The following is a 12,155-nucleotide window of genomic DNA, read 5'->3' on the forward strand; positions in this document are numbered from 1 at the left end:
ATTACATTATATTATTATTAACTAATTATTATTAAAACACAAAGATCTGTAGATATTACACTACTACTGTTTTGACCGCGACTGAATCACTCTTTATTGTCACGTCACATTTAGTAGGGTTAAGAAGGATAGATAAAGAGAAGGATAGATAAAGGATAGATAAAGAGATAAGAAGGATAGATAAAGGATAGATAAAGAGATAAGAAGGATAGATAAAGAGAGATTCTGTGTCTATCGGGTAACAACTCGGACAGACAGAAGGATAGATAAAGAGAGATTCTGTGTCTATCGGGTAACAACTCGGACAGACAGAAGGATAGATAAAGAGAGATTCTGTGTCTATCGGGTAACAACTCGGACAGACAGAAGGATAGATAAAGAGAGATTCTGTGTCTATCGGGTAACAACTCGGACAGACAGAAGGATAGATAAAGAGAGATTCTGTGTCTATCGGGTAACAACTCGGACAGACAGAAGGATAGATAAAGAGAGATTCTGTGTCTATCGGGTAACAACTCGGACAGACAGAAGGATAGATAAAGAGAGATTCTGTGTCTATCGGGTAACAACTCGGACAGACAGAAGGATACATAAAGAGAGATTCTGTGTCTATCGGGTAACAACTCGGACAGACAGAAGGATAGATAAAGAGAGATTCTGTGTCTATCGGGTAACAACTCGGACAGACAGAAGGATACATAAAGAGAGATTCTGTGTCTATCGGGTAACAACTCGGACAGACAGACGGATAGATAAAGAGAGATTCTGTGTCTATCGGGTAACAACTCGGACAGACAGAAGGATAGATAAAGAGAGATTCTGTGTCTATCGGGTAACAACTCGGACAGACAGAAGGATAGATAAAGAGAGATTCTGTGTCTATCGGGTAACAACTCGGACAGACAGAAGGATAGATAAAGAGAGATTCTGTGTCTATCGGGTAACAACTCGGACAGACAGAAGGATAGATAAAGAGAGATTCTGTGTCTATCGGGTAACAACTCGGACAGACAGAAGGATAGATAAAGAGAGATTCTGTGTCTATCGGGTAACAACTCGGACAGACAGACGGATAGATAAAGAGAGATTCTGTGTCTATCGGGTAACAACTCGGACAGACAGAAGGATAGATAAAGAGAGATTCTGTGTCTATCGGGTAACAACTCGGACAGACAGAAGGATAGATAAAGAGAGATTCTGTGTCTATCGGGTAACAACTCGGACAGACAGAAGGATAGATAAAGAGAGATTCTGTGTCTATCGGGTAACAACTCGGACAGACAGAAGGATAGATAAAGAGAGATTCTGTGTCTATCGGGTAACAACTCGGACAGACAGAAGGATAGATAAAGAGAGATTCTGTGTCTATCGGGTAACAACTCGGACAGACAGAAGGATAGATAAAGAGAGATTCTGTGTCTATCGGGTAACAACTCGGACAGACAGAAGGATAGATAAAGAGAGATTCTGTGTCTATCGGGTAACAACTCGGACAGACAGAAGGATAGATAAAGAGAGATTCTGTGTCTATCGGGTAACAACTCGGACAGACAGAAGGATAGATAAAGAGAGATTCTGTGTCTATCGGGTAACAACTCGGACAGACAGAAGGATAGATAAAGAGAGATTCTGTGTCTATCGGGTAACAACTCGGACAGACAGAAGGATAGATAAAGAGAGATTCTGTGTCTATCGGGTAACAACTCGGACAGACAGAAGGATAGATAAAGAGAGATTCTGTGTCTATCGGGTAACAACTCGGACAGACAGAAGGATAGATAAAGAGAGATTCTGTGTCTATCGGGTAACAACTCGGACAGACAGAAGGATAGATAAAGAGAGATTCTGTGTCTATCGGGTAACAACTCGGACAGACAGACGGATAGATAAAGAGAGATTCTGTGTCTATCGGGTAACAACTCGGACAGACAGAAGGATAGATAAAGAGAGATTCTGTGTCTATCGGGTAACAACTCGGACAGACAGAAGGATAGATAAAGAGAGATTCTGTGTCTATCGGGTAACAACTCGGACAGACAGAAGGATAGATAAAGAGAGATTCTGTGTCTATCGGGTAACAACTCGGACAGACAGAAGGATACATAAAGAGAGATTCTGTGTCTATCGGGTAACAACTCGGACAGACAGAAGGATACATAAAGAGAGATTCTGTGTCTATCGGGTAACAACTCGGACAGACAGACGGGACTGAGACCCAACTTTCGCAAAGTTCGTCGCGGCAACTCACTCGCTTTAGCTCGCTCGGCGGTGGCGTCTCTCTCTCGTGGCTTAAGTCCGCTAGAGATGACGAAGACTGAAGACTACTCAAAGGTCAAAATTAACAAAATGTACCCAGCTGTTTCCGATACCTGTGGTAGATGTAATATCTCCAAGGGCACACTGGCCCACACATTCTGGTCCTGCCAAAAAATTGTCTGGTTTTGGCAAAATATTTGTGCATGGTACAGCAGTGTATACCATATTAATATTGTTCCGGATGCTCTAGCTGCCCTTATCGGATGATCCGACGCCTCTCTCGCACTACCATACACCAGGGGTTCTCAACGTTTTTGGCCGGGGACCCCCGAAAATGCTTTGGCAACGTCTCGGGACCCCCGCCCCGCCCCCTCCCGACCCCCAATATAAATTGACTTCTACAATAACCTTAAACCATTTTGGGCGGGAACCCCTTTTGGTGTTTTAAGCATTGTTATAATTTAGCTATTGAAAAATAGCAGATCTACAAGCTCATAGCGCGCCACCGAGTGGCGCGTTACGAGCTTGTAGGTCTGCTATTTTTGAAAAATCGTGAAAATAAAATTTAAAAAAAATCTTTTTTTTGAAAATAATTTGGGGACCCCCTAAAATAATTTGGCGACCCCCCGAGGGGTCGCGACCCACGGGTTGAGAACCCCTGCCATACACCATACAGCAGACACTTATGCTCGGCACATTAGTAGCCAAAATAATTATCCTAACAGAGTGGAAGACACCGACTGTACCATGTTTTAATAAATGGCTTAATGATTTCGTATCTTTGATACATCTGGAGAGGTTGCGCTGCAACAGCCAGGACAGTCTAGCAACTTTTAAATACATATGGGGCCCTATTACTGCTCACCTTGATTCTGCTGTGTAACTGCTGGCCTGTTTGCCCTGCTGCTGAGCTCTTGTTCATATTTACATGTTATGTAGTATTATATATATATATAGATATAATATATATTATTATATATGTTGTTATATCTGTTATGTATTATATATATATGTATGTATATATATATATATATATATATATATATATATATATATATATATATATATATATATATATATATATATGTATTTATATTGTATTATATATTAGATTATATACTTATGTTTCTGTATGACTACTGCTCTCCATGCGCTGCTGCTCATGTCTCATGTTGGTTGTGTTCATCCTATGCTATCTTAACACGATAGGCTGTTCATCCTATGCTATCTTAACACGATAGGCTGTTCATCCTATGCTATCTTAACACAATAGGCTGTTCATCCTATGCTATCTTAACACGATAGGCTGTTCATCCTATGCTATCTCAACACGATAGGCTGTTCATCCTATGCTATCTTAACACGATAGGCTGTTCATCCTATGCTATCTCAACACGATAGGCTGTTCATCCTATGCAATCTTAACACGATAGGCTGTTCATCCTATGCTATCTCAACACGATAGGCTGTTCATCCTATGCTATCTTAACACGATAGGCTGTTCATCCTATGCTATCTCAACACGATAGGCTGTTCATCCTATGCTATCTTAACACGATAGGCTGTTCATCCTATGCTATCTCAACACGATAGGCTGTTCATCCTATGCTATCTCAACACGATAGGCTGTTCATCCTATGCTATCTCAACACGATAGGCTGTTCATCCTATGCTATCTTAACACGATAGGCTGTTCATCCTATGCTATCTTAACACGATAGGCTGTTCATCCTATGCTATCTCAACACGATAGGCTGTTCATCCTATGCTATCTTAACACGATAGGCTGTTCATCCTATGCTATCTTAACACGATAGGCTGTTCATCCTATGCTATCTTAACACGATAGACTGTTCATCCTATGCTATGTCAACACGATAAACCCGCCACTCGTTGTATATACATTGCCCAGTCTGGTGTAAGTGTCAGTCTGGTGTAAGTGTCAGTCTGGTGTAAGTGTCAGTCTGGTGTATGTGTCAGTCTGGTGTATGTGTCAGTCTGGTGTAAGTGTCAGTCTGGTGTAAGTGTCAGTCTGGTGTAAGTGTCAGTCTGGTGTAAGTGTCAGTCTGGTGTAAGTGTCAGTCTGGTGTAAGTGTCAGTCTGGTGTAAGTGCCAGTCTGGTGTAAGTGTCAGTCTGGTGTAAGTGTCAGTCTGGTGTAAGTGTCAGTCTGGTGTAAGTGCCAGTCTGGTGTAAGTGTCAGTCTGGTGTAAGTGTCAGTCTGGTGTAAGTGTCAGTCTGCTGTATGTGTCAGTCTGGTGTATGTGTCAGTCTGGTGTGTGTGTCAGTCTGGTGTAAGTGTCAGTCTGGTGTGTGTGTCAGTCTGGTGTGTGTGTCAGTCTGGTGTATGTGCCAGTCTGGTGTAAGTGTCAGTCTGGTGTAAGTGTCAGTCTGGTGTAAGTGTCAGTCTGGTGTAAGTGTCAGTCTGGTGTAAGTGTCAGTATGGTGTAAGTGTAAGTCTGGTGTAAGTGTCAGTCTGGTGTAAGTGTCAGTCTGGTGTATGTGTCATTGTTATGTATGTCTTGTTTGTCATGTCTATAAAAAACCTAATAAAAACGAATATAATAAAAATGTCCGCTAGAGATGGCGCCCCACCGCGTCGCAGTGTGTGCGTGCGTGCATGCGTGCATGCGTGCGTGGGGAGGGTTTCAGTGTCATATTTTTTGTGTTTTCTAGGCATGTCTGAACGGAAGTGCCAATCCGTTATATTTCACTGTGTTTGGGTGAGACCGGGTAGCCTCTATCCACCCTGGTACCCCCCCCCCCCGCCCACACACACACACACACACACACAGACACACAGACAGACAGACAGACAGACAGACAGACAGACAGACAGACAGACAGACAGACAAATACACACCTTGGTGCTGGCTCTGATGCAGAGGTCTGTCTTTTCGCTGATGACGTCCTGCTGATCCTTTAACAAACACACAAACGACAGTAAGGGCATAATTATGTCGACCCCGCCCGCTCACCTCCGCCCCGCCCCCTCCTGGTGCTGCGTCCATCTTGGAAACAAAACACAATATAAACAATTGGAGAGGGGTGGGGCCGAGGAAGGCCTTTATTGTACCTCCATTTCATGAAGTCCAACTGAAAACAGTCCCACCGTTTGTTACCGAGTGGAGGAATATTCCACTGAAAACAGTCCCACCGTTTGTTACCGAGTGGAGGAATATTCCACTGAAAACAGTCCCACCGTTTGTTACCGAGTGGAGGAATATTCCACTGAAAACAGTCCCACAGTTTGTTACAGAGTGGAGGAATATTCCACTGAAAACAGTCCCACCGTTTGTTACCGAGTGGAGGAATATTCCACTGAAAACAGTCCCAATTTTGTTACCGAGTGGAGGAATATTCCACTGAAAACAGTCCCAATTTTGTTACCGAGTGGAGGAATATTCCACTGAAAACAGTCCCACAGTTTGTTACAGAGTGGAGGAATATTCCACTGAAAACAGTCCCAATTTTGTTACCGAGTGGAGGAATATTCCACTGAAAACAGTCCCAATTTTGTTACCGAGTGGAGGAATATTCCACTGAAAACAGTCCCAATTTTGTTACCGAGTGGAGGAATATTCCACTGAAAACAGTCCCACCGTTTGTTACCGAGTGGAGGAATATTCCACTGAAAACAGTCCCACAGTTTGTTACAGAGTGGAGGAATATTCCACTGAAAACAGTCCCAATTTTGTTACCGAGTGGAGGAATATTCCACTGAAAACAGTCCCAATTTTGTTACCGAGTGGAGGAATATTCCACTGAAAACAGTCCCAATTTTGTTACCGAGTGGAGGAATATTCCACTGAAAACAGTCCCACCGTTTGTTACCGAGTGGAGGAATATTCCACTGAAAACAGTCCCACCGTTTGTTACCGAGTGGAGGAATATTCCACTGAAAACAGTCCCAATTTTGTTACCGAGTGGAGGAATATTCCACTGAAAACAGTCCCACCATTTGTTACCGAGTGGAGGAATATTCCACTGAAAACAGTCCCAATTTTGTTACCGAGTGGAGGAATATTCCACTGAAAACAGTCCCAATTTTGTTACCGAGTGGAGGAATATTCCACTGAAAACAGTCCCAATTTTGTTACCGAGTGGAGGAATATTCCACTGAAAACAGTCCCAATTTTGTTACCGAGTGGAGGAATATTTCACTGAAAACAGTCCCAATTTTGTTACCGAGTGGAGGAATATTCCACTGAAAACAGTCCCAATTTTGTTACCGAGTGGAGGAATATTCCACTGAAAACAGTCCCAATTTTGTTACCGAGTGGAGGAATATTTCACTGAAAACAGTCCCAATTTTGTTACCGAGTGGAGGAATATTCCACTGAAAACAGTCCCAATTTTGTTACCGAGTGGAGGAATATTTCACTGAAAACAGTCCCAATTTTGTTACCGAGTGGAGGAATATTCCACTGAAAACAGTCCCACCGTTTGTTACCGAGTGGAGGAATATTCCACTGAAAACAGTCCCACAGTTTGTTACCGAGTGGAGGAATATTCCACTGAAAACAGTCCCACAGTTTGTTACCGAGTGGAGGAATATTCCACTGAAAACAGTCCCACAGTTTGTTACCGAGTGGAGGAATATTCCACTGAAAACAGTCCCACAGTTTGTTACCGAGTGGAGGAATATTCCACTGAAAACAGTCCCAATTTTGTTACCGAGTGGAGGAATATTTCACTGAAAACAGTCCCAATTTTGTTACCGAGTGGAGGAATATTTCACTGAAAACAGTCCCAATTTTGTTACCGAGTGGAGGAATATTTCACTGAAAACAGTCCCAATTTTGTTACCGAGTGGAGGAATATTTCACTGAAAACAGTCCCAATTTTGTTACCGAGTGGAGGAATATTCCACTGAAAACAGTCCCAATTTTGTTACCGAGTGGAGGAATATTTCACTGAAAACAGTCCCAATTTTGTTACCGAGTGGAGGAATATTCCACTGAAAACAGTCCCAATTTTGTTACCGAGTGGAGGAATATTCCACTGAAAACAGTCCCAATTTTGTTACCGAGCGGAGGAATATTTCACTGAAAACAGTCCCACAGTTTGTTACCGAGTGGAGGAATATTCCAGTGCCGCGATGCGGAACAACAGCACAGACCATTACGCACCGTAATCTTTTCATTCTGGGCTCTCCTCGGTGACGCGCAAGAGTGAGACGTCATCGAAAAACTCCCTCCCCTGTTTAGCTGATGAAAACGGAAATCTTAAAATGTTCATAACTCGCGATCTAAATCATCCCGTCTTTTTCTGAAAAAAGATCCTGTGTTAGACGGCGCTCCGCGGTCCAGTCGCTAGTCTCGATAGATTTATTCTTGTCTCCCGTTGTTGTCGATCGACTCTAGAGTGGTGTGGCTATTGTTAGCTGCTACACACACAACAACCACTTCCTCCCGGTCCGTCCGGAAAAGGGGTCCGTGTTTATAAATGGACTGGGCGCTATAATGTAATGGATTAAAGTGTTTATAAATGGACTGGGCGCTATAATGTAATGGATTAAAGTGTTTATAAATGGACTGGGAGCTATAATGTAATGGATTAAAGTGTTTATAAATGGACTGGGCGCTATAATGTAATGGATTAAAGTGTTTATAAATGGACTGGGCGCTATAATGTAATGGATTAAAGTGTTTATAAATGGACTGGGCGCTATAATGTAATGGATTAAAGTGTTTATAAATGGACTGGGCGCTATAATGTAATGGATTAAAGTGTTTATAAATGGACTGGGAGCTATAATGTAATGGATTAAAGTGTTTATAAATGGACTGGGCGCTATAATGTAATGGATTAAAGTGTTTATAAATGGACTGGGCGCTATAATGTAAAGGATTAAAGTGTTTATAAATGGACTGGGCGCTATAATGTAATGGATTAAAGTGTTTATAAATGGTGCTATAATGTATTGGATTAAAGGGGTCCGTGTTTATAAATGGACTGGGCGCTATAATGTAATGGATTAAAGTGTTTATAAATGGACTGGGCGCTATAATGTAATGGATTAAAGTGTTTATAAATGGACTGGGCGCTATAATGTAATGGATTAAATAACCCTGTTTATAAATGGACTGGGCGCTATAATGTAATGGATTAAAGTGTTTATAAATGGACTGGGCGCTATAATGTAATGGATTAAAGTGTTTATAAATGGACTGGGAGCTATAATGTAATGGATTAAAGTGTTTATAAATGGACTGGGCGCTATAATGTAATGGATTAAAGTGTTTATAAATGGACTGGGCGCTATAATGTAATGGATTAAAGTATTTATAAATGGACTGGGCGCTATAATGTAATGGATTAAAGTGTTTATAAATGGACTGGGAGCTATAATGTAATGGATTAAAGTGTTTATAAATGGACTGGGCGCTATAATGTAATGGATTAAAGTGTTTATAAATGGACTGGGCACTATAATGTAATGGATTAAAGTGTTTATAAATGGACTGGGCGCTATAATGTAATGGATTAAAGTGTTTATAAATGGACTGGGCGCTATAATGTAATGGATTAAAGTGTTTATAAATGGACTGGGCGCTATAATGTAATGGATTAAAGTGTTTATAAATGGACTGGGCGCTATAATGTAATGGATTAAAGTGTTTATAAATGGACTGGGCGCTATAATGTAATGGATTAAAGTGTTTATAAATGGACTGGGCGCTATAATGTAATGGATTAAAGTGTTTATAAATGGACTGGGCGCTATAATGTAATGGATTAAAGTGTTTATAAATGGACTGGGCGCTATAATGTAATGGATTAAAGTGTTTATAAATGGACTGGGCGCTATAATGTAATGGATTAAAGTGTTTATAAATGGACTGGGCGCTATAATGTAATGGATTAAAGTGTTTATAAATGGACTGGGCGCTATAATGTAATGGATTAAAGTGTTTATAAATGGACTGGGCGCTATAATGTAATGGATTAAAGTGTTTATAAATGGACTGGGCGCTATAATGTAATGGATTAAATAACCCTGGCCGCTCAATGTGTTAACAGTCAGGTGGAACAAGCCTTCTCTGTCCCTCCATGTTTTTTTATTTTTTATTATAATCTTTTGCCAGGAACGTGTATGTTTTTGACAGCTGTGTGTGTGGCTGTGTCCCTGGGTCCGAGCACGGAAATAGCATATTGTCACCACCAAGTGTCACTGTTGTGCAGCCTAACACACAGACACAGAGGCTCCAGACACAGAGCTGGCACAGCGCAGCACAGCACAGCACAGCGCAGCGCAGCACAGCACAGCACAGCGCAGCGCAGCGCAGCGCAGCGCAGAGCAGCACAGCACAGCACAGCACAGCACAGCACAGCACAGCACAGCACAGCACAGCGCCTGGTGGTGGGTTGACCCTCTGGTGGGACCGGTCTGGGCCAAAGGTTAAAGGACAACTTTAGTATTTTTCACTGTGTCATAGGCTCAATATGTCAGTTTGACACATTCAGTAGATCTTGTGATCCTTTGTGGACAGATGTAATTTCTTGGGGTCTAGTAGGACTATAGTAAATAATACAAAATAAAAAATCACACCTGTGTGAACTGAGTGGTGTAAGGTCTTATATAGACTGATCAGCTGTGGTCTGACGTAATGTCTGACGTAATGAAATCACACCCGTGTGAACTGGGTGACCATAGCAACCGTGCTCATTTTTTGAGCACAGACAGACAGACAGACTAACAAAGCCAGTTGTAGGAGTTTTTTTTGAGTGGTGTAAGGTCTTATATAGACTGATCAGCTGTGGTCTGACGTAATGTCTGACGTAATGAAATCACACCCGTGTGAACTGGGTGACCATAGCAACCGTGCTAATTTTTTGAGCACAGACAGACAGACAGACAGACTAACAAAGCCAGTTGTAGGAGTGGTTTACACCACTCAAAAATAAATCGCTATAAAAATCTGTAAAAAAATACATATTTAGCCCCATGCTCGAATGCCCCCGCCCCCCTGTCAAAAACGGCTAAAATCCCTAAAACGAAAGAAAGCAGCAAATGAAAAAAAAAAAAAAAACACTCATCTTTTACTCTCTCTAATAACAACCTAAACATGAACCATGGTTGAAAAAAATTAAATTGGCTCTGGTATGTTGGTTGTGTATCATCTATGTTGTAGTGAAAATGTGGTGGTGTTAAGGGCTGGTATTTCAAGTATTTGTAATCTGGGCCTCGACCCGGAAAGTCAGTAGAGTATCAGGTAGGTTGCTATGGAGACGGATACAACCCCTCCCACACACTGACCTTCACGGTGCTCGGGGGGGCAGGCTCAGGGGCGGAGCTTGTGAGAGTGATGGTGTCAGCAGGGGGAGTGGCCTTTTCAAGAGGAAGAGACACCACGCCCACTGCATCTGGTGAGCTGATTGGCTGCTGAGAAGCGCGCGCACACACACACACACACACACACACACACACACACACACACACACACACACACACACACACACACACACACACACACACACACACACACACACACACACACACACAGTACGTGAGTGGGTGAGGATGCATTGCACCACAACTGCAGGTATCTGGAGGTTGCTCTGTGTGTGTGTGTGTGTGTGTGTGTGTGTGTGTGTGTGTGTGTGTGTGTGTGTGTGCGCGTGCGCGTGTGTGCTTCTCACATCAGGACTGAGCGAGGGAGGGGGGGAGGGGAAAGGGGCCACAGCCATCTGGTTGATAGCATCCTCATTTCTAGAGAGAGAGAGAGAGAGAGAGAGAGAGAGAGAGAGAGAGAGAGAGAGAGAGAGAGAGAGAGAGAGAGAGAATGGTAAATGGTGCATTTATAAAGCACCTTTATCCAAGGCGCTTTACATAGATTGTGCATTACATTCACACACACTTACATAGATTGTGCATTACATTCACACACACATTCATACACCGATGGCAGCGGAAACCATGCAAGGCACTGGAAATGGGGACCTTGCGGTTACCATCCGGCCACTCTACCGCTGAGCCACCGCCACCCCAGAGAGAGAGAGAGAGAGAGAGAGAGAGAGAGAGAGAGAGAGAGAGAGAGAGAGAGAGAGAGAGAGAGAGAGAGAGAGAGAGAGAGAGGGAGGGAGGGAGAGAGAGAGAGAGAGAGGCAGGCGATCAATTGAGTACCACAGACGAAAAACAGTCTAAGTCCAAATGTCATTCTGACCCCTCCACGAAAAGGCCTCGTTGTCCTGAACCCTTATCTATCATTTATACATTATGGAATAGTGTGGCATTCAATTGTCTGCTTAACACAACAATACAGACAGACAGACAGAAACAGGAAATTAAATTTGATCTTTTATGACCTATTGTGCTTTCTGACCAATAGCAGAGCTCCATAACCACCTGAGTCCACACTCTGTCGTCCGCGCACACACACGTGCGCACACACACACACACACACACACACACACACACACACACACACACACACACACACACACACACACACACACACACACACACACACACACACACACACACACACACACACACACACACACACACACACACACACACACACACGGGTGTCAGACAGGCTGGTTGATTGTGACTGATGAGAAACAGCACACCGTCACACAGTGTCCCAGACTCTTCTCCCTTCTGGCTCCAAAACTATGGAATGCACTTCCCATCACAATCAGAACTGCAGACTCACTCCCAATCTAAACTATGGAATGAACTTCCCATCACAGTCAGAACTCAACTATGGAATGCACTTCCCATCACAATCAGAACTACAGCCTCACTCCCAATCTAAACTATGGAATGCACTTCCCATCACAATCAGAACTGCAGCCTCACTCCCAATCTTCCGCCGTAGTCTGAAAACCCACCTGTTCAGACTCCATCTACTTACCCGTAGCCCCATAGATAGCACTTTATGTAGTCTTA

The 12,155-nt window shown here is 42.8% G+C and overlaps 1 protein-coding gene across 1 annotated transcript in view; it reads right to left on the minus strand.

Annotated features, from left to right (window-relative positions):
- Positions 1–10,966, minus strand: part of LOC306926923 (multiple PDZ domain protein-like) — a 36,902-nt gene extending 25,936 nt beyond the window's left edge. The window contains exons 1-3 of the mRNA XM_079506432.1: positions 10,901–10,966; positions 10,518–10,640; positions 5,118–5,174 (exon numbers count right to left, since the gene is read on the minus strand). Of these exons, the coding sequence (XP_079362558.1) occupies positions 5,118–5,174; positions 10,518–10,640; positions 10,901–10,948 (228 nt within the window). The 5' untranslated portion in view covers positions 10,949–10,966. The remainder of the gene's footprint in view (positions 1–5,117; positions 5,175–10,517; positions 10,641–10,900) is intronic.
- Between the last annotated feature and the right edge of the window lie 1,189 nt (positions 10,967–12,155).

The sequence above is a fragment of the Electrona antarctica genome (assembly GCF_951216825.1).
Source record: "Electrona antarctica genome assembly, chromosome: 7".
Lineage (NCBI taxonomy): Eukaryota > Metazoa > Chordata > Actinopteri > Myctophiformes > Myctophidae > Electrona > Electrona antarctica.